The sequence below is a fragment of the Zalophus californianus genome, chromosome 1 (genome assembly GCF_009762305.2).
Source record: "Zalophus californianus isolate mZalCal1 chromosome 1, mZalCal1.pri.v2, whole genome shotgun sequence".
In the NCBI taxonomy this organism is placed as follows: Eukaryota; Metazoa; Chordata; class Mammalia; order Carnivora; family Otariidae; genus Zalophus; species Zalophus californianus.
The window spans coordinates 215,937,269-215,960,667 of NC_045595.1; the positions used below are offsets into that span (position 1 = coordinate 215,937,269).

The 23,399-nt window shown below is 47.0% G+C and overlaps 1 protein-coding gene across 1 annotated transcript in view; it reads left to right on the forward strand.

Annotated features, from left to right (window-relative positions):
* The window catches only part of PRMT2 (protein arginine methyltransferase 2), a 35,919-nt gene extending 13,293 nt beyond the window's left edge, over nt 1–22,626 (forward strand). Inside the window, exons 5-11 of the mRNA XM_027586136.1 lie at nt 1,367–1,528; nt 2,505–2,669; nt 15,554–15,729; nt 18,523–18,652; nt 19,515–19,651; nt 21,235–21,406; nt 22,054–22,626. Coding sequence (XP_027441937.1) covers nt 1,367–1,528; nt 2,505–2,669; nt 15,554–15,729; nt 18,523–18,652; nt 19,515–19,651; nt 21,235–21,406; nt 22,054–22,086 — 975 coding nt within the window. The 3' untranslated portion in view covers nt 22,087–22,626. The remainder of the gene's footprint in view (nt 1–1,366; nt 1,529–2,504; nt 2,670–15,553; nt 15,730–18,522; nt 18,653–19,514; nt 19,652–21,234; nt 21,407–22,053) is intronic.
* Nucleotides 22,627–23,399: the final 773 nt, after the last annotated feature.

Sequence of the window (23,399 nt, forward strand, 5' to 3'; positions counted from 1 at the left end):
CCTATTCCTAAATATTCTTTTGTGTATTATTATTATAAGTGGTTGGGTGCAGTGTTCTATAAATATCAGATTAAGTTGGTTTTGATAGTATTGTTCAAGTCTATGTCCTTACTGATTTTTTTTCTACTTCTCTATCAGTTACTGAGAGAAGGGTGTTGGAGTCTCTGACCATAATTGTGAATTTGTCTATTTCTTGTTGCATTTCTTTTGCTTTTTGCTTTGTATATTTTGAAGCTTTGTTACTCGGTTCAAAACTATTTAGAATTATGTCCTTTAGCTGAAGTGATTCTGGTGTCACTATGACCTCACCCTCTTTGTTGCGGGGAATATTCTTTGATCTGAAGTGTATTTTGGGTGATGATAATGACACCACCCAACTTTCTTCCCCTGACGTCAGCACCATACAGCTTAGCACCGTAGTTCTGACTTTCTGTTTAGGTGGACTACTCCAGGCGGGATGGCTGAGTCCTGATTGTGTCCACTCTGATCCTCAATCTCTTTGTTTCTCAGTGCTCATTGTCTCTGTGCGGAGCCACGATGGGCTCGTGAAGGCCCTTTGCAGACTTCCTGTCTGTGCTGACCTGGTCTGGGTAGCTTCAGTGGCTACCTCGCAGCTGCGCTGTGTGCACACTGGGTTTTGTGCAGCTTGAGACCTGAGGCGTGGGGCATGGGGGACGGTGCTCTGGGTGCAGCCCTTCTGGGCTCTGACTTCCACCCGTGGTTTCAGGAACCATTTGGAGGAGCCTTTCTCTGTTTCTCTGGGGAGTAGCATGATTCCCATGGGGTGTTACGTTATCTTGGGTTGCATGTGTTTTCCTCCCTCTGGACATGGCTGGGGGCCTTGAGCTCACCCCCTGAGGGTCAGCAGGGTTGTCATGTCCCCCCAGAGCTATAGTTCCATGTGGGGTCTGTGTGCCTCCTCTAGCATCTCTCCTGGTGGCTTGTCCACATTCTCTCTTGGTGGATACTTGGCCAAGTTGTACCTGATGGGGAATTTGGTGGTTGCTCCTGTCTCAGGTGGGAACAGTGGTCAGGAGGGCAATGTCTGCGCCACCTCCCGAGTGGTCCACCCCTGCCTCTCTGCTCATCTGGCTCTTGGGGAGGTGCAGGGAGAAGCTATAGGCAGGATCACACTGAACTGGAAGGATTCCAGAAACTTCCATTTCATTCCTTCACTGTTGTATTTTTATCTACTGGCATATTTAGGTCTTTTGATTTTTGTGTCTTTTTCTCTTTGGTGCTCATGCTTTTAGGCGTGGTATGGTGGGATCAAGGGGGTTAGCTCACTCTCTGATCTTCCTTTTTAAACCAGAGCTCAGCACAGCTCAGATTATAAGCAATGATTCCTAATGTGCATTTCCTCTAGAAACTTCACTTGGAAATGTTGGCAGACCAGCCACGAACCACTAAATACCACAACGTTATCCTGCAGAATAAAGAATCCCTGAAAGATAAAGTGATTCTGGACGTTGGCTGTGGAACTGGGATTATCAGCCTCTTTTGTGCACATTATGCACAGCCCAAAGCCGTGAGTAAGACACAGCTGCCCCTTCAGCAGCTTCGAGCTGAGTCTTGCTGAAGTGTCATCCGTGTGCAAAGGCATCATGTCGGTGAAACGGGCAGTGCGTTCTTGCATCCTGAGCCTGTCAGGGGTCATGATCTCGCTTAATGAGTCACAAACAGCGCAGAGTAGAATAGAAAATATCTGAGTGAGTTGCATGTGGTGGGATATTTTTTATAAAATGTTTATTTCAGTTAGAGAAACACATGTATCACTGTGTTGGGGCTGGGCCACTTGTGTAGATCACTGTCCAAGTGTTATCCCTGCACCGAGCAGGGACCACCTGGTAGGGACAGAACAGACCACTCTCTATGACCCACGTTGGGGTCCTTCTTCCTCTTCCCTTCAAACATGTGTGGGGCCTGCAGAGTTGAAGGGTCATGATGGCCCCTGACACAGGTGGATGAAACTCCTAGTTCATAAGGGAAACTGCAGGACAGTGGTCACTGGCGTTCAGATGCCGTCAGAACCAAGACATAGCACTCAGGATCTTCCTCTGACAACCTGGGCTTGAAATTGCCTCAGCCACCGGTATCCCAAGTGTCGGATTGTTCTCAGGCCCGTGCTGGGAACCTCCGGCGTCAGTGACGGGGTATGTGGCTGTGTGTATGGGAGCCGGCCCACTGGGTCTGACCCATTAGGGCCCCTGCGATGGATGCCCAGCATGCATGCAGAAGCTTCTTTGCACCAGCAGCCCCCTGTCTGTGTTAGGCAGAAGGTGGAGTTAAGATTGGGGGTAGCTCCCTTGTCAGGGCTCCCTCCGTCTGTTGAAAGTCGCACAGTGTGGCCCAGCTGCTGTCCCTGCTGTCCAGCACACTCCCTTCCTTCTGTCCCTGTTTCCTCTGAGGCTGGTTCTGACTTGGCTGGAGCCACAGGCCCCGGGAGAGCAGATGACAGGCTGCTTTGTGGGTGGGATGCACACTGACGGTCCTGTGATGTGCAGGTGTATGCGGTGGAGGCCAGCGAGATGGCCCAGCACACAGGGCAGCTGGTCATGCAGAATGGCTTTGCCGACATCATCACCGTGTTCCAGCAGAAGGTGGAGGATGTGGTGCTGCCGGAGAAGGTGGACGTGCTGGTATCCGAGTGGATGGGGACCTGCCTGCTGGTAAGGGGCGCTGGGGCACACGGGATGGCCGTGGAAGTGCAGATTCCGGGGGGGGGTGTGCACTGGGTTCGGGCTCTTGTGAGCAGAACATCTTGGGGAAAGCCGGGGCTGTCGCGCTCAGTGAAACCACCTGGTGCTTCTCCTGGCGCTGACTTCTGTTTAGCACAGGGCGGCCGTGAGGCCATAACGTCCCACCGTCTGTGACGTGGACGGACCTTGAAGGCGTTATGCTAAGTGAAGTAAGACAGACAGGGAGGGACATGTGGTATGATCTCACTTATGTGTGGAATCTAAAGACAGCAACACAAGACTCACCCACCACACTCCTAGGAGAGGGATCACATTTGTGGTTAGTGGGGCGGGTGGGGGGCAGAACGGGCGGACTGTGGTCACAGGGTAGACTTCCGGTGCGGACAGGTGAGCACGGGGCCCGTCATGTACAGTGTGGTGACGACAGCTCGCCCTGCTGTGAGATGTATGGGCCCGTCGTTACCAGAGCACCCTTGACCCTCGAGCAACGTGGGTTTGAACCATGTGGACATGGGACTTACAAGGGGGATTTTTTTGATAAGTATAGGACAGTCCTGTAAGTGTATTTCCTTTATGATTTTAACATTTTCTTTTCTCTAGCTTGCTTTATCGTAAGAACACAGTACACAATACAAATAACATAAGGTACATGTTGATTGTTCATGTTCTTATTAAGGTTTTAGGTCACCAGTAGCTTATTAGTAATCAAGTTTTGGGGAGTCAAAGGTTATATGTGGATTTCGACTGCATGGAGAGTCAGTGCCCTAATCCCTGCTTGTTCCAAGGTCAGCCATAGATCTAAGACGTTTTATCACATGGCGAAGTTTTTATCTTTTTAATGTGTCAATATAAGGTGATAGATATTAACTAAACCTATTGTGGTAATCATTTCACAGTATATATAAACCAAATCACCATGCTGCACACCTTAAACTTGTAATAATCTTAGAGAAAAAACATTGGTTGGTGGTATTTTTGAAAAAAGCACAAAACATGTACAATATGAGTCCGGTTTTTTAAAAAAACATAGTGGGGCGTCTGGGTGGTACAGTTGGTTAAGTGTCCAACTCTTGGTTTTGGCTCAGGTTGTGATCTCAGGGTCGTGAGATTGAACCCCGTGTGGGGCTCCGTGCTGAGCTCGGAGTCTGCTTAAGACTCTCTCTCCCTCTGCCCCTCCTTACTGTGCACTCACGCTGCCTCTCTCTCAAATAAATATATTAAAAAAAAAAAAATCATACATAGCAATGACCTTGCTTCGGTCCCAGGTAAGATGGAGTAAGCAGACTCCACCCTGTCTCCCAGTTAAAACAGCTGTAGATCCACTACATCCAAGATACAGTGTTCCATGATTCGTTGTTTGTGCGTAACGCCCAGTGCTCCACGCAGGTCCAAGACAGGGTGCAGGGAGACGCTGTTTGAGGACTTGGAAAGCACATGGAAGCAGGAGTGTTGGGAAGGAGGACCAGAGTCTGAAGTACACTGACCTGATCTCGAGTTCATTGTTATTCCTCCTCTGTCTCTCTCTCCATATGTAGCTTCAGAAACTTAGATGAAAAAGATCGATTCTTTTGAAAACTGCAAACTTCCACAACTAACTCACAATGAAGTAGATAACCTGAATAATGAAATAACTGATAAAGATATTGAACTTAGAGTTGAAAACCTTCAGAAGAGAAATCTGTAGGCCTAAATTATTTCATTGGCAAAATCTGCAAACACATTTCAGGAAGAAATAAGGCCATATCTGAACAATGTCTTTCACAAAATGGGAGAGGACAGGCTCGTCCCAGCTCATTTGGTGAGACCTGCATTACCTTAATACCAAACCCAAACCAAAAACTGCAACCTAATAACTCATGTTCATAAATGCAAAAACCCTCAAAAATACTAGCAAATGTAATCCTGCAGTTAGAATAACATTCTAACAAAGAAGAGATTAGCTTTGGAAATCAAGGCTGGTTCAGTATGGAAAAATAAGTCCATGTAATCTGTATTAACAGTCTACAAAAGAACACTCACATGACTCTATCAATTAATGCACAAAAAGTTTGGCAATATTCAAAAGTTTTTTTAATTTTTTTATTGTTATGTTAATCACCATACATTACATCATTAGTTTGTGATGTAGTGTTCCATGATTCATTGTTTGTGCATAACACCCAGTGCTCCACACAGAACGTGCCCTCCTTAATACCCATCACCAGGCTAACCCATCCCCCCACCCCCCTCCCCTCTAGAACCCTCAGTTTGTTTCTCAGAGTCCATCGTCCCTCATGGTTCATATCCCCCCTCCGATTTCCCACCCTTCATTCTTCCCCTCCTGCTATCTTCTTCTTCTTTTTTTTCTTAACATATATTGCATTATTTGTTTCAGAGGTACAGATCTGTGATTCAACAGTCTTGCACAATTCACAGCACTCACCATAGCACATACCCTCCCCAATGTCTATCACCCAGCCAACCCATCCCTCCCACCCCCCCACCACTCCAGCAACCCTCAGTTTGTTTCCTGAGATTAAGAATTCCTCATATCAGTGAGATCATATGATACATGTCTTTCTCTGATTGACTTATTTCACTCAGCATAACACCCTCCAGTTCCATCCACGTTGTTGCAAATGGCAAGATCAAATCCTTTTGATGGCTGCATAATATTCCATTGTATATATATACACCAAATCTTCTTTATCCATTCATCTGTCGATGGACATCTTGGCTCTTTCCACAGTTTGGCTGTTGTGGACATTGCTTCTATAAACTTCAGGGTGCACGTACCCCTTAGGATCCCTACATTTGTATCTTTGGGGTAAATACCCAGGAGTGCAATTGCTGGATCAAATGGTAGCTGTATTTTCAACTTTTTGAGGAACCTCCATTACTGTTTTCCAGAGTGGCTGCATCGGCTTGCGTTCCCACCAACAGTGTAGGAGGGTTCCCCTTCCTCCGCATCCCCGCCAACATCTGTCGTTTCCTGACTTGTTAATTTTAGCCATTCTGACGGGTGTGAGGTGGTATCTCATTGAGGTTTTGATTTGGATTTCCCTGATGCCGAGCGATGTTGAGCACTTTTTCATGTGCCTGTTGGCCATTTGGATGTCTTCTTTGGACAAATGTCTGTTCATGTCTTCTGCCCATTTCTTGATTGGATTATTTGTTCTTTGGGTGTTGAGTTTGATAAATTCTTTATAGATTTGGGATACTAGCCCTTTATCTGATATGTCATTTGCAAATATCTTCTCCCATTCTGTCGGTTGTCTTTTGGTTTTGTTGACTGTTTCTTTTGCTGTGCAAAAGCTTTTTATCTTGATGAAATCCCAATAGTTCATTTTTGCCCTTGCTGCCCTTGCCTTTGGCGATGTTTCTAGGAAGAAGTTGCTGCTGCTGAGGTCGAAGAGGTTGCTGCCTGTGTTTTCCTTTAGGATTTTGATGGACTTCTGTCTCACATTTAGGTCTTTCAATCATTTTGAGTCTATTTTTGTGTGTGGTGTAAGGAAATCGTCCAGTTTCATTCTTCTGCATGTGGCTGTCCAATTTTCCCAACACCATTTGTTGAAGAGACTGTCTTTTTGCCATTGGACATTCTTTCCTGCTTTGTCGAAGATTAATTGACCATAGAGTTGAGGGTCCATTTCTGGGCTCTCGATTCTGTTCCATTGATCTATGTGTCTGTTTTTGTGCCAGTACCATAGTGTCTTGATGATGACAGCTTTGTAATAGAGCTGGAAGTTCGGAATTGTGATGCCGCCAGCCTTTCTTTTCTTTTTCAACATTCCTCTGGCTATTTGGGGTCTTTTCTGGTTCCATACAAATTTTAGGATTATTTGTTCCATTTCTTTGAAAAAAGTGGATGGTATTTTGGTGGGGATTGCATTGAATGTGTAGATTGCTCTAGGTAGCATTGACATCTTCACAATGTTTGTTCTTCCAATCCATGAGCATGGAACGTTTTTCCATTTCTTTGTGTCTTCCTCAATTTCTTTCATGAGTATTTTATAGTTTTCTGAGTACAGATCCTTTGCCTCTTTGGTTAGATTTATTCCTAGGTATCTTCTGGTTTTGGGTGCAGTTGTAAATGGGATCGACTCCTTAATTTCTCTCTCTTCTGTCTTGTTGTTGGTGTATAGGAATGCCACTGATTTCTGTGCATTGATTTTATATCCTGCCATATTACTGAATTCCTGTATGAGTTCTAGCAGTTTTGGGGTGGAGTCTTTTGGGTTTTCCACATAAAGTATCATATCATCTGCAAAGAGTGAGAGTTTGACTTCTTTGCCGATTTGGATGCCTTTGATTTCTTTTTGTTGTCTGATTGCTGTGGCTAGGACTTCTAATACTATGTTGAATAGCATTGTTGATAGTGGAGATCCCTGCCGCGTTCCTGACCTTAGGGGGAAAGCTCTCAGTTTTTCCCATTGAGAATGATATTCGCGGTGGGTTTTTCATACATGGCTTTTATGATATTGAGGTATGTACCCCCTATCCCTAGTCTGTGAAGAGCTTTGATCAAGAAAGAATGCTGTACTTTGTCAAATGCTTTTTCTGCATCTATTGAGAGGATCATATGATTCTTGTTCTTTCTTTTATTAATGTATTGTATCACGTTGATTAATTTGCGGATGTTGAACCAACCTTGCAGCCTAGGGATAAATCACACTTGGTCATGGTGAATAATCCTTTTAATATACTGATGGATCCTGTTGGCTAGTATTTTGGTGAGAATTTCATTGATCTGTTCTACTGTTCTTTTGGTTTCTATTTCATTGATTTCTGCTCTGATCTTGATTATTTCTCTTCTGCTGGGTTTAGTCTTCATTTGCTGTTTTTTCTCTAGCTCCTTTAGGTGTAGGGTTAGGTTGTGTATTTGAGACCTTTCTTGTTTCCTGAGAAAGGCTTGTATTGCTATATACTTTCCTCTTAGGATTGCCTTTGTTGCATCCCAAAGATTTTGAACTGTTGTGTTTTCATTTTCATTTGTTTCCATGAATTTTTTAAATTCTTCTTTAATTTCCTGGTTGAGCCATTCATTATTTAGTGGGATGCTCTTTAGCCTCCATGTATTTGAGTTCTTTCCAACTTTCCTCTTGTGATCGAGTTCTAGTTTCAAAGCATTGTGGTCTGAAAATATGCAAGGAATAATCCCAATCTTTTGGTACCGGTTGAGACCTGATTTGTGACCTAGGATGTGATCTCTTCTGGAGAATGGTCCATGGGCACTAGAGAAGAATGTGTAATCCGTTGCTTTGGGATGGAATGTTCTGAAGTTCTGTGAAGTCCATTTGGTCCAGTGTGTCATTTAAAGTCTTTATTTCCTTGTTGATCTTTTGCTTAGATGATCTGTCCATTTCAGTCAGGGGGGTGTTAAAGTCCCCCACTATTATTGTATTGTTGTCAATGTGTTTCTTTGCTTTTGTTATTAATTGCCTTATATAATTGGCTGCTCCCATGTTAGGGGCATAGATATTTACAATTGTTAGATCTTCTTGTTGGATAGACCCTTTAAGTAGGATATAGTGTCCTTCCTCATCTCTTATTACAGTCTTTGGTTTAAAATCTAATTTGTCTGATATAAGGATTGCCACCCCAGCTTTCTTTTGGTGTCCCATTTGCATGGTAAATGGTTTTCCACCCCCTCACTTTCAATCTGGGGGTGTCTTTGGGTCTAAAATGAGTCTCTTGCAGACAGCATATCAATAGGTCTTGTTTCTTTTAGACAATCTGATAGCCTGTGTCTTTTGATTGGGGCATTTAGCCCGTTTACATTCAGGGTAACTATTGAAAGATATGAATTTAGTGCCACTGTATTGCCTGTAAGGTGACTGTTACTGTATATTGTCTGTGTTCCTTTCTGGTCTATGCTGCTTTTAGGCTCTCTCTTTGCTTAGAGGACCCCTTTCGATATTTCTTGGAGGGCTGGTTTCATGTTTGCAAATTCCTTTAGTTTTTGTGTGTCTTGGAAGCTTTTTACCTCTCCTTCTATTTTCAACGACAGCCTAGCTGGATATAGTATTCTTGGCTGCATATTTTTCTCATTTAGTGCTCTGAATATATCATGTCAGTCCTTTCTGGCCTGCCAGGTCTCTGTGGATAGGTCTGTTGCCAGTCTGTTGTTTCTACCGTTATAGGTTACATATCTGTTCTCCCGAGCTGCTTTCAGGATTTTCTCTTTGTCTCTGAGACTCGTAAGTTTTCCTATTAGATGTCGGGTTGTTGACCTATTTTTATTGATTTTGAGAGGGGTTCTCTGTGCCTCCTGGATTTTGATGCCTCTTTCCTTCCCCACATTAGGGAAGTTCTCTGCTATAATTTGCTCCAATATACCTTCTGCCCCTCTCTCTCTTTCTTTTTCTTCTGGGATCCCAATTATTCTAATGTTGTTTCGTCTTATCATATCGCTTATCTCTCGTATTCTGCCCTCGTGATCCAGTAGTTGTTTATCTCTCTTTTTCTCAGCTTCTTTATTTTCCATCATTTGGTCTTCTATATCGCTGATTCTCTCTTCTGCCTCATTTATCCTCGCAGTTAGTGCCCCATTTTTGATTGCACCTCATTAACAGCCTTTTTGATTTCAACTTGGTTAGATTTTAGTTCTTTTATTTTTCCAGAAAGGGTTTCTCTAATAACTTCCATGCTTTTTTTCAAGCACAGCTGGTATCTTTAAAATCATGATTCTGAACTCTAGGTCTGACATCGTACTAATGTCCGTATTGAGTAGGTCCCTGGCAGTCGGTACTATCTCTTGTTCTTTTTGTTGAGGTGATTTTTTTCCATCTTGTCATTTTGTCCAGAGGAGACTAGATGAATGAGAGAACAAAATGCTAACAGGGTAACAACGTCCCTAGAAGATATACTCTAAATAAATCAGAAAACACCTGAAACCAGGGGAAAAGAAAGGGAAAGAAAGAAGAAAGAGAAAAAAAAGAAAAAGTTAAAGATAAAAACAAAAACAGAACAAAACCAAAAAAACAGAATATGATCAAATATGATCAGGCTGGTGCATAGATCAGTGCCACACACTAGATTTTGGGTATATTTTGATCTGTTAGAAGAAAGTGCCTCCCAAAATTTTAAAGAAAGACTTATATATGTACAAAAATAAGGGTTGATACGATGAAGGGATAGAATATGACTGTAAAGATGAAAATTATAGGGGCGCCTGGGTGGCTCAGTCGGTTAAGTGTCTGCCTTTGGCTCAGGTCATGATCTCGGGGTCCTGGGATCGAGCCCTGCATCAGGCTCCCCGCTCAGTTGGGGAGCCTGCTTCTCCCTCTCCCTCTCCCTGCCACTCCCCCTGCTTTGTGCTCTCTCTGTCAAACAAATAAAACCTTTAAAGAAATGAAAATTATAAAAAATTTTATAAAAGGAATTGATAAGTTGTTTGAAAAAAGAAAGAAGAGGATTTAAAAAAAAAAAGGAAAGAAAAAAAAAGGGGAGAGAATGTGATCAGGCAGGAGACTAGAACAAAGCCATACACTAGAGATTTAGAGTATGTTTTGATCTGTTAGAAGAAACTGTATCTCAAAACTTTAAAGAGAGAACAACTTATATATATATGCTAAAAATAAGGGTAACTACCATGAAGGGATAGAATATGCCTCTAAAAATGAAAAATAAAAATTTTTTTAAAAAAGGTATTGATAATGGGCGCCTGGGTGGCTCAGTTGGTTAAGCGATTGCCTTCGGCTTGGGTCATGATCCTGGAGTCCCGGGATCGAGTCCCGCATCGGGCTCCCTGCTCAGCGGGGAGTCTGCTTCTCCCTCTGACCCTCCCCCCCATGCTCTCTCTCATTCTCTCTCTCTCTCAAATAAATAAAAAATCTTTTTAAAAAAAGGTATTGATAAGATGTTGGTTGAAAAAGGGAAAAAGAAAAATTAAAAAAAAAGACAGTTAAAAAAAATTAACTGAAAGACTAAAGACTCATGGTAAAAAAGCCATGAATTCTATGTGCAGTATTCCCCTAGCGCTGGGTTTCTGCCATTCTCATTGATCAGTAAACTTGGTCTTGGCTGGTGGTTCTTGCTGATATTCTAGGGGAGGGGCCTGTTCCCGGGTTCCCAAATGTCTTTGCTGGAGGCGGAACTGCCCTGCCCTTGCCTGGTCCAGGCTAAGTAATCTGCTCGGGTTTGCTCTCGAGAGCTTTTGTTCCCTGCAAGCTCCGTACAGCTTTGGAGGATGAGAGTGAAAATGGCGGCCTCCCAATCTCCGCCCAGAGGAGCTGAGAACTCGGGGCCCCGCTCCTCAGTGCGCCCCCAGAGAAAAGCAGTCACTCCCTTGTCCCTGGTCTCTGGCCGCACTCCGTGCTCACCCGGCCTGTGACCGAGCGTTTCTATCTCTGGCACCCAACCCCGTGTGGAGTCTCCAAACCCAGCAGATCCCTGCGGTGCACTCCCGCGCCGCTCCTCCCGGGGGAGGAAGGGGAGTCTCCCCAGCTCTGCCGCTTGTTGGGTCCCTGCTGGAGGAGCAGTGGCCCGACTGTGCCGCGGATCACAGTTTATGGCAACACCGAGCTGAGAGCCTGCGCCTCAGCTCCATCTCTGCAGCCGGCTTCCCCGCTCCGATACCTGGGGGCTCTGCCGCACTCAGGCACCCCCGGTCTTTCTGTGACCCCGAGGGTCCTGAGACCACACTGTCCTGCGAGGGTTCCACCCCCTGCTTAGCCGCTGGAGCGACGTCCCTCAGCGGAGCCGGCTTCTAAAAGTTCCGATTTTGTGCTCCGCGGCTCTAGCACTTGCCAGAAGCGGCCGCCAGAGGCCCCCTCCCCCGCCGTCTCTCCTCCCGAACATCGCCTCGGATTCACTTCTCCGCACGTCCTACCTTCCAGCAAGTGGTCGCTTCTCTGTTCAGAGAGTTGTTGCTACTCTCCTCTTCGATCTCCTGTTGAGTTCGTAGGTGTTCAGAATGGTTTGATCCCTATCCAGCTGAATTCCTGAGACCAGATGAAATCCAGGTCTCCTACTCCTCCGCCATCTTGCTCCGCCCCCTTCTAAAGTTAAGGAATTTAATGAGCATAAATTGAGGGTGAATTAGGGCGCCTAGGTGGCTTAGTTGGTTAAGCGACTGCCTTCAGCTCAGGTCATGGTCCCGGAGTCCTGGGATCGAGTCCCACATCAGGCTCCCGGCTCAACGGGGCGCCTGCTTCTCCCTCTGACCTTCTCCCCTCTTATGCTGTTTCTCTCTCTCTCTCTCTCTCTTAAATAAATAAATAAAATCTTTAAAAAAAAATTAAGGGTGAATTAATTTAATGCTGAGACGCCTGTTGGTTTACAACCTGATATGAACATGCTTTGATAATGTGAACAAGATTCATATTTTCATAAATTGATGTTATATTCACTTTGTAGACCATTTCCAACTTTAAAAAATATTTCTCAGTTGTAATCTCTCTTGAAGCTTTCTTTATGTATAATCCTATTGTCTCTCTTCACTTGCATTGAGGTATAATTATAAAGTCATGAGATAGTAAAGTATGCAGGATGATGACTTGATATTTGTATACATTATCGACAGCTTCCCCTCACCCACTGCCCCACTGAGTTAGCACATCTGTCACCTCACAATGACGGCATCGTCAACTGTAGTCACCACGGTATGTAATAGATACTCAGACCTTACTCAGTTTATAATTGACAGTTTGTATCCTTTTACCAATGTCTCCCTGTTTTCCTCACCCCTGAGTTCCTGGTAACTGCTTTTTTACTCTCTGATTCTATGAGTTCAACTTAAAATTTTCTTTTTTAAGATTTCCCATATAAGTGATATGATGCAGTATTTGTGTATCTCTGTGTGGCTTTTTTCCTTAGCATAAGGCCCTCTAGCTTCATCCATGGGTTTGCAGATGGCAGAATTTCCTTCTTTCCCATGGCTGAGTAATACTCCATTGTGTGTGTGTATCTGTGCTGTGTATCACACATGCATCACATACATATCTCATATTTTCTCTGTCCATTCATCCATCAGTGGACACCTAGGTTGTTTTCATATCTTGGTTATTGTGAACTTAGGAGCACAGGCGCCTCTTAGATAATGATTTTGTTCCTCTGGATATGAACCCAGAAGTGGGATTGCTGGATCACATGGTATTTCCAGTTTTAACTTCCTGAGGAACCTCCGTACTGTTTTCCACACTGGCTGTTACGTTCCCACTAACAATGTTGAAGCGTTCCCTTTTCTACATATTCTTGCCAGCATTTGTTATCTTTTGTCTTTTCTTTTTAAGATTTATTTTAGAGAGAATGAGAGAGAGAGAGCACAGAGGGGAGCAGCAGAGGCAGAGGGAGAAGCAGACTCCCTGCTTGAGTGTGGAGCCCGACACAGGGCTCGATCCCAGGGCCCTGAGATCACAACCCGAGCTGAAGGCAGACGCTTAAACAACCAAGGTGTGCAGGCACCCTGGCTGATAAAAAGAAGAATAAAGTTGGAAGAGTTACATGCCGCCTGACTTTACAAACTCAGCACAGTAGTCAAGACAGTGCCATATCAGTGGGCAGACACATAAATCAGTGGAATGAGATGGAGAAATAGATGCCTAAAACTATACTCAATTGATTTCAACAGGGGAGCAAAGTCAGTTTAATGGAGAAAAGGTAGTCTTTTCATTAGAAGATATTGGCAGTTAGTTGGCCATCCATATGTGAAATAAAAAAAAGAAGAAAGAAGAAAAGAACTTCATTTTTAAGCCTCATACCTTCTACAAAAATGTTAATTCAAAATTGATTCTAGATCTAATAACATAGACTATAAAACTATAAAACTTTCAGAAGAAATCTTGGGAGAATATCTTCATGGGTTAGGCAAAGAGTTTTTAGTTGATTCTTAAAGCATGATCCATTAAAGAAAAAGTTGATATGCCAGACTATCAAAATTAAAAATGCTCTGTAAAACAAAATGAAAAGCCATGGTAAGATTAGGAGAAATTATTTGCAAATCACATATCTAATGTGTATCCTGAATATACAAAGAACTCTCAAAATTCAGCAGGAAGAAAGTAAACAACCTAAGTGAAAAATGGGCAAAAGACTTGAATAGAGACCTTATACCAAAGTATATATAGATGGATGAGAAATAAGCATGTGAAAAGACATTAAACAGGGACATACAAACTAAAACTGTAACGAGGTACCACTACACGCCTATTGAAATGGCCAAAATTGTAGTAACACCACGTGCCATGGACAGCTAAAACTCAGTAGTGACACAGCCACCCTGGAAGACCGTTTGGCAGTTTCCTGTAGGGTTACAACTACACTTCCTCTACAACCCCGTAATTACACTTCAAGGTATGGACACTGGGGAAACAGGCTGTGTTCACACAAAAGCCTGTGTGTGAGTGTTTATACCAGCTCCAATTATAATTGCCAAAAAACTGGAAACAACCCAAGTGTCTTTCAACAGGTGATTGGATGAGCAGCTGTGGTACATCCACACAGTGGGGTACTACTGGGCAATAAAGAATGAACTACTGGGGCGCCTGGGTGGCTCATTCGGTTAAGGGGCTGCCTTCGGCTCAGGTCATGATCCCAGGGTCCTGGGATCGAGTCCCGTGTCGGGCTCCCTGCTCAGTGGAGACCCTGCTTCTCCCTCTCCCTCTGCCTGCCTCTCTGCCTACGTGTGCTCTCCTCTGTCAGATAAATAAAATCTTTAAAAAAAAACTACTGATACAGAAATATCATGGACAAACCCCAGAGACATTGCAGTGGCATCATTAAAGTCACATAGAGTAATTAAAACAGTGTGATGCTCTAACAAGGAGAGACACAGAACAGGATAGAAAGCATAGGGCAGAACCTTCTAGCCTATGAAAAAGTTAATATTATGAGTGAAAGAAGCCAGTCTCAAAAGAGTGTGTACTATATGATTCCATTTATGTGACATTCTCAAAAAGACAAAGCCACAGGGAGGCCAGTTAGTGGTTTCCAGAGGTTGGAGGTGGTGGGAGGAGGTGACCACAAAGGATATCACGAGGAGTGTTTTGGGGTAATGGAACTGTTCTGTACCCTGATTGTGGTTGTGTTACACAGATCCAAAGAAGTGTTAAAATTTGTAGACTGACTGACTATTGGTAATTTAACGAAATAAAATTAAAAATTATCTGTATATAATTTTCACATGTGTGCATGTGTGTGTATGTGAAGAAGAGTCCTTGAGGATAAGCTGCCAAGCAAACAATGGTTCCTTTTGGATGCTGGGTTTACTCATGACTTTTATTTTTGTTTGTGCTTTTCTGAGTTTTCTAAATTTTTCCATACTAAACATAAACTACTTCTGTAATAAAAACCGCCTGAAGTTACTTAAGAAAAAGCCCTTCTGGTCTTCCCTGTACGCTCCCTGCACACTCCCTGGTTCAGACACAAAGACTGGCTTCTTGGGGCTGCTACCAGCCCCCGCTCCCCATCTCAGGCATCACATGCCACCTGTCCGCTGCGGTCTGAGGGTGTGAGGTGGTGTTAAGCTGCTCTTACGACTTAAGTACCACATGAACCTCCGTGGCACGCCTGCTTTAATGTTTCATGTTTTTAAGAAGTGATCTCAGTCAACTTACAGGGTTATGAAAATTCTGAGAATACCCCAGAGGCCAGATTTATATGGTTTGACAGTGAAAACTCCGCAGTGCTTCGGGGCTGTTAAAAATGGAGTCGCAGCTGACTTGGGCTGAGAGAGATGGTGAGAGGGAAGGTCTCTCCTGTCGGCCGGGCCCAGTTGTGAACCCAGTGCAGTGTGAGCTGGTGTGACTCCACCCCAGGCTGGGGTGGGGACCAGCGACGCCACTGGTGTGGGTACAAGGTAAGTCCTCCCAGACCGTCTGTCACAGGCACGGGCCTCAGTCACCATGTCCCCTGTGTGTCTCCCTCCTGTGCAGTTTGAGTTCATGATTGAGTCGATCCTGTACGCCCGGGATGTGTGGCTGAAGGAGGATGGGGTCATCTGGCCGACCACGGCCGCGCTGCACCTGGTGCCCTGCAGCGCAGACAGAGACTACCGCAGCAAGGTGCTCTTCTGGGACAATGCCTACGAGTTCAACCTCAGCGCCCTCAAGTGAGTGCGGCGGGGTGCGCGCCCGCGTGTTCCTGGCCGCCTGGCTGGGTGCGCCACAGGCTTGCTAGACACAGAGTGACTACTCTGTTGTAGGGCCTGCCACGACACGGATCTGAATTCATTCACAGGCCTAAGAACTTCACAGGTTGGCTTTCATGCCTTCAAACTGGTAATAGATGTGATGGGAAATGACAAGGCTTTTGTAGTCTAAGTTCTCAGATATCATGGGGAAAATGTCATGGTTAGAAACAAGGCCTTTCTAAATATGTGGTCTGTTAAGACACAAATACATGTTCGTACTAAGAGCTATTCATTTTTTTTAAAAGATTTATTTATTTATTTTTTTGAGAGAGTGAGAATGAGAGAGAGAGAGAGAGAGTACATGAGAGGGGGGAGGGTCAGAGGGAGAAGCAGGCCCCTCGCTGAGCCGGGAGCCCGATGCGGGACTCGATCCCGGGACTCCAGGATCATGACCTGAGCCGAAGGCAGTCGCTTAACCGACTGAGCCACCCAGGCGCCCCTAAGAGCTATTCATTTTTAAAGGATCAGAAAATGTATTTGTGAAGTCGTTCCTGGCAGTTTACAAAGAAGCAGTGCTCCAGCACAGCATAATTGCTGTGCTCATTTTAACACATGGACACGCTTGTACAGTTGGGCTTCAGACTGTAATATAAAATGATTGGCTGATAAGGCCTTCGTGTTTTCGGTGTTGCCTTTTGTAAGGAGACGGTGACAGAAGCTAGCATGCCCTGATTGTTTGGAGGCACCAGTGTCAGCCCTGGAAAGTAGGGAAGGGTCCCAGTGGTCGGGATCTGCGGGAAGCCTCGCTTGTGCAGTGAGGGCCAGGTGAGCCTGGATGCCTGCTGGATGCCCAGATGGGGGGCTCTGGGCCTTTGTGGTTCCTATTAAACAATTCAAAAGACGAGATGATAATGCAAAGGTAAGAAGTCTTCCCCATTTAACCTGTTGAAGCATTGCACTCGCAGCCCGAGCCCCAGAGGGGATGGAGAGGAGAGGTCCCCGGCGGGGCTGTTCTGTCGTTCGTCTAGGGGAAAATGGGCAGGCAGGGCTGGGAGGGTTTACAGTAGAGCAGCGAGGAGGTTCCGATGTGGCCGGGTGTAATGTCTAAGCTGGAGGCACTGGATGAAGGCAGAGTGGTCCTGAGACAAGAAAGGACAGGGCAGCAGGACGGGGTGGACACGCACAGGACGTGTGCGTGAGAGGTGGGGCAGGAGGGCACAGGTGGCAAGGTGTTCTGGGCCATTGCTGGGCCCCTTGAAACCTCTTTCCTCTCATACTGTACATTGAACTTTAATTTCACATGGGTTTAAGAGTTTTGTCTTAGAACATGTGCATCAGGTACAGGAATCCATGGGGGCCTATGTGTCAGGCTTTAGATGGGAAGTCAACAGAAAGAAGGCAGCACTGGACTTCAGTCTATAAAAATTGACATCTGTGTGTCAGCAGCATAAATACAATTCAAAAAGGCGGCGACTGCTTAGAAAAGTTGCTAGCTGATGGATCCTAGAGTCAGAAAAAGATGTATGTCCAGTGAAATTATAGCCAAGTCACAGGAATAAGCAAGTCACAAAAACTAAATAAAGTCACCATTTAATATTTGAAAGAAATTTCAACATCATTAGTGATTGAAATGCAAATTAAAATAAATGCCATTTTTGCCTACCAGACGAACAAAGATTAGACAGCAGTTGGTGCTGTCAGCTTCAGGTGAGACGGGACGAGCCCGTGTGCCCAAAGCTGTGGGTGTGGGGGGCCCTGCAGGCTGGTGTCCGGCGTCCACCCCTGTCCCTGTCTGTCCCGATGCCACGGCGTGCTCCCGTACACACGACGTGGGGAACAGACAGCGTCCCAAAGGAACGTGGCTGGGTTGCTGTATGTCCACCCGATGGATTAAGAGACCGTGAAAGCGGTAGGACACAGACCATGTCTACAGAATGGCTTCTACTTTGCATAAAAACATATATGAATATATGTCCGGGGGAGAAGATGACTAAATATATCAAGGGCATGGGAGATTCAAGTTTTTTCTTTGTACTTTTCTATATTTTCCCAGTTCCTTATATGTGCATAATTACTTTTATCAGAAAATATTAAAAATATGTCCATATCGTGGCATCTCTATTTAAAATGTTGACTTTTAATTACTATTTCAGAAGGTAGCGCTGTGCTTAATTTTTGAAGCATTTCTGTGGTAGATGGTAGGTGACTTTGGGCAAGCGCAGCGTTCAGCAGTGGAACGGACGGGGGTTAGACGGGGTGACAGCAAGACGACCCTGCAGGGCTCAGCGCCTGTATGCAGGGGCTCCTCCTGAGAGTCGGGCTCTAGGGGGGCCTGCAGGCTTGCTGGCTCAGTACGTTTCTTCCCCGGTCATCCAGAACAGGAGTATCTTACTTGCTGTGACAATCTTCGGTCCGGTCCTCACCTTCTTACTCTGTGAGGTCATGAAGTGTCCACATAATGAGGGGAAGGCAGGCGAGGGACCCGTGGGAGGCTCCCATGGACCTCCTGTCTACATGTCAGGAGGAGGGCCTCGGAGTGGGTCTGGGCACTGCCCGTGTGGGAAAGGCTGCTTTCTGTGTGTTCAGGCCCCGTGAGGAGGATGGAGGTAGGAGCCCTCCAGCCCTGCCTTGGTGCCCTCGTGCTGCAGGCCGTGGCTTGGAATCCCTGCTAATGCTGGAGGGAAAGCGCGAGTGCTGTGGTCGTGCGTGTGTGTGTCACGGCCGGAGATGTTGGTACACGCCTCAGAGCAGTGCCTTTGACTCTTTCCCTAGATCTTTAGCAATTAAGGAGTTTTTTTCGAAGCCCAAGTATAACCACATTTTGAAACCAGAAGACTGTCTCTCTGAACCATGCACCATATTACAGCTGGACATGAGAACCGTGCAGATTGCTGACCTAGAGGTGAGAGAAGATGCGCGCTTCCCTTTCACATTAAGTAAGCGGCGCACACGCCGAGACTTCCGTGTGAATGTTATGAACTTGCCTTTGATTTTCCCAGAGTCTTGTCTTTTTTATGCTCTGATTTTGTATCTTGTATTTTACATTATTTTCTTTATTGCTAACCTCTTTAACATCATCAGTTCTTCTTAGATATATGTTTAATATTTTCAGCATCTTCAGATTCTAATAAATTATATCCAGTTTCTTCAAGGACTTTCAATTAAAATTTTTTTCGCTACTGTTGATGACAGAATTCTTAATTCTTACTTTTACTTACTCCCTGTTGCCACGAGGTGGCATGTGTGGATTCCGGAGGATCTCATTTTAAGGGTGTGCTGGGAGGTGCAGGTGCAGGAGAGTGTGGGGGTCACTGGAAGCCCCTGCTGGGGCTCAAATGGGCAGAACAACATAGGGACTGAGCTCTTGACTCTGCACTTAGTTTTGCAGAATAGAGACCCAGCCTGGAACTTTATTGATGCAAGGAATTGAGAAGAAATAGTATTCCACTCAAATTTGGGCAAATGCCCAAATTGCTTGAAACCTTTTCTGATTATCTGCAGCATTTGAATTTATGATGCCAGTTTTAATACTTTCTGGAGGAAGAAATTTTATGTGGTGTTTGCTGTGTTCAACTAAACTAGCACGTTGCAGTCGTAATTACTGAACTAGACGGTAGGGCTGCTGAGTGCAGTGCAGGGAGGTGGGATCTGTGAGGTGGGGCCAGGCGGAGGACAGTTGCTAGTTCTTGTTCAGGGAGACCCTTGCGGCCTGGCGTCACGTGCTTGCGGAAACCATGTCCCTTTCTTATCGTTTGCTTGAACAGACAATGAAAGGTGAGCTGCACTTTGAGATCAGGAAAGCCGGCACTCTGCATGGATTCACAGCCTGGTTCAGTGTCCGGTTTCAGAGCCTGGAGGAGGATGAGCCCCAGCTGGTGCTGAGCACGGGCCCATTGCACCCGTGAGTGTGCGCCTCCCGTGGGGGCTCCACACAGCAGCCCCGGAGGAGCGGATGCGGTTGGCCTGCCTGCGAGTTGTCAACATGGCAGCCGTGTGCAGAGATCTGGCAGTGCTGGCTCGTTAGCCTGGGCTCTGCAGACCGGGCTGCCCCGGGCCTTGAGCAGGGTGTGCGGGCAGAGGGCGGGCGAGCCCAGGGCTGTGCCCCACCCGCCCGTGCACTGGGCTTCCCTGAGCTGCCCTCTGACCCCTGCATACATAGGAGGAGCAGACTTGGGCTTCTTCAGTTGCCCTGGACGCTGCTTTAGCTTCCTATGGTCTCATACAAACACAGTCCACAGAGTTCTAGGGGCTTTTAACTCAGACTTTCTGGGGGAAGGTCAGTGCCTCTTGAGACAAATCTCTTAAAAGAAGATTTTATCTATTTGTCAGAGAGAGCACGAGCAGGGGGAGGGGGCAGAGGGAGAAGTAGGCTCCCTGCAAAGCAGGGAGCCCGACGTGGGGCTTGAACCCAGGACCCTGGGGACCATGACCTGAGCTGAAGGCAGACGCTTCACTGACTGAGCCACCCAGGTGCCCCTTGAGACAAATATTTTTTTGCAGTAACATTTTGATGCTGCTCACTTGCTTGAGCATCCTGGGAAGCTGACGTCTGCTTCTGTGCTGGACACAGCAGCCCCCCTGGAAACACTGACTTCCTCTGGGGCCTTTGTTGTCCTGTTCAGTAACTGCCCTGGACCAGGGAGGGTTGCAGCAGCATCTGGGTTAGATGCTGGCTGTGGCAGTGGGCCCAGAAGGACCCCAGATGCCCTTCGGTAAAGCGGGGGCAGAGCCGAGGGGCTGTGTGCTCCGAGTGTCCTGTGGAGGTGGCAGGGCTGGGGCTCCGGCCAGCCTTCCTTCCAGATCCAGCCAGCACAGATGTGAGCTGTCACCAGATGAGGGTAGGAACACGAGAAACCCAGTGGACAGTCGTGTGCCTGGGTAGTCTTACCCCCGTGTGTCCACACACAGGTGGGGTGGGGCAAGCAGGGTGCAGACATGGGACAAGCGCTCTGTGAAGGCAGAGAGAGACTCTCACAGTGGGTGAGGCAGGAGGGAGGGTAAGCCGGTGAGCATGACCGTGGGGTGCACGCAGGTGTCCGGCAGAGGCAGTTGTGCCATGCTCTCAGAGCCGGTAGAACCTAAAAAGCTTGGGAGTTGTGACCATTTCTCCCAAATGTTACAGTTGTCATGCTTACCTTCCGCCTGACTCTCACAGGAATAATCACTTTTTTGGACTGCAGAGACTAGATCTCGGGCATTGGCAGCTTAGAGACCAAGCAGGGAACTTTGGGTAGATGCCCACTGTGCCAGGGTGCAAGGGGCCTGTGCCCGGCCATGTGTCCTCTGAGCCACCAGCACCAGCTGCCCTCACCCTCCTGGAATCTGGGCAGCATCCAGGAGCTGCGTCCACCCTGGCTTGTAACTCAGTCCCTGCAACCCACAGAGGCCGTCCGGGTCGTAGGGCTGGGGTGCGTCTGTCCCGCGTGCGGGTAAGCCTGAAGAGTCCGGCTCCAGACAGGTGACCCCATGCCCCGTGTCTTGCAGCACCACCCACTGGAAGCAGGTGCTGTTCATGATGGACGAGCCTGTCTCCGTCCTCACGGGAGATGTGGTCACAGGCTCGGTTGTGTTGCAGAGAAACCCCGTGTGGAGGAGGCACATGTCTGTGGCGCTGAGCTGGTCCGTCACTTCCACACAAGACCCCACATCGCAGAAAGTAAGATACTTAGCTGTCAAGTCAGGTGCTGGGGCGCTGGTCCTAGGAGACGGGTCTGGGGTGATCCCATGGCCAGACCACACGGCCTCCTCTGCTGTGTTATTTTTCTGACCCTCCTGATGGGAAGTGAATGCTGTCACTTGCAGAACAGGAATCAGAGGGCGAGGAGGTGAGTCTGTGAGGGCAGAGGCCCAGCCCAGCCAAGGTCCACCCTTCGCGTGTCCAGGAGGCCCCGGTGGAGAGCCGGGGCTGGGGGCCGGCCCACTGCTGGTGGTGCGTGATGTAGGCGTGTGGTGTGGGTCACCTTCCCACCGTGGCAGCGGTTCGAGGGCTGAGGAACCATCCCGCCCACGGTGAAACTGTGGCCAGGTGGGGCCCGGGGCCTGTGTCTCACAGAGGCTGCTGACAGGGGAGTCTCATGGGGTAGTGTAGGGCAGAAAAAATCAGAGGGCTTCTCCTTATGTTTTAATACCTCTTTTATACTTTGTTTTATGCTAATTTTATAAGTTTCAGTGTTTGTCATTAAAAAAATTTCTGCACCTAAATGTTCTTTTGTAAAATATTAAGTTGTTATTAGGAAGTACTGCATGTTAATCATACTGAAATGATTTCTGATTTGATTGCTTTGTTTTCTTTGTCTTTTTCAGGGTGGAGAAAAAGTCTTTCCCATCTGGAGATGACAGTTGAAGTTCTGTGGGAAGCAGTGTGCAGACACTGCGGGAATGAACCCGCGCGAACGAAGACGCACTGGGACGGGGGCCCACGTTCTCGCTGCCCGCGTCTGTGGGCTCGGGCCCGTGGTCAGGGTTGTCCACCGACGGCTGCGCTGTGCTGGGCGGGAGCCCCCCACCGCCGTCACTGCCTGTGTCCGTCCTCTAGAAGTAGACTGTGTCTCCAGGTGTCCACAGTGCTGGCTTGTGGGTGAGTCGGTGGCACAGTGTCCCTAGCTAGGTCTAGTTCTAAACTCGTAGGACACACACGCATCAACCTCGTACTCCTGTGAAAGTGGCTGTTCACGCATCATGTGTCATGGTGTCCTTTGCTGCCCTGGTTCCTCCTGCACCGTGCGGAGTGTGGGGTCCCAGCAAGCCGTGCGGGACCTGCAGCTGGAAACGCATGTGACGGGACTCTGCATGTAGTACAGTTGTAGAGATGTCTTCCAGATAAATTATGTGTCGGCACATAGCACATGCCCAATAAATATTTTTAAATAAATGAATGTTGGTGTGTATCCCATTTCTGTGTACACACGCTCTGTTACAAGCATGGGGTCGCACTGTTGGCACTGCTTCGTGACCTTTCTCCTCTCGCCTGGAGGGACGGGTCTGCAGTTTTTTGTGTGTATTGTTTTGATTTTTAGTTAACTTTTTATTGAAATATAAGATATATAGCCCAAACCGCATAAGTCATGAGTGCACAGATGAGTGAAATTTCACAGAGTGGACATCCGTGTAACAGCGCCCCTTGCACTCGGTACCTCCCAAGGGTTGGTAATGCTGAACTTCTGACACTATAGATTGCTTTTGCCTGGTTTTGAGCATTGTGTGAGTGGAGTTACAAGTTGTCTGTTTTCTATAGACTGTTTGTGTCCTCCCCAAATTCCCAGGTTGAAAACGACCCCCCAAGGTGATGCTATGAAGGGGTGGGGACTTTGGGAGGTGGTTAGGCCATGGGGGGGGGGGGGGCGCCCTGCCACCCGTGATGGGATTTGTGCCCTTCGAGGGGAGAGTCCAGAGGGCGGCTCGCCCCTGCCCCCGCGGGAGGACCCAGCAGAATGTGGCGTCTGGGAACCAGGAAGCGGTCTCTTCAGACACCAGATGTGCTGGGGCCTTGATGTTGGACGTCCAGCCTGCAGACTGTGAGAAAGAAGCTGATGTACGGTCGGCCAGGTCGGCGGTGGTACAGTGTGGGAGCCTGTGCAGTCTGAGGGTCCGTTTGTGTCTGCGTCCCTCAGCCCCCATTACATGCGGGAGACCCGCCCGCAGGTTGTGTG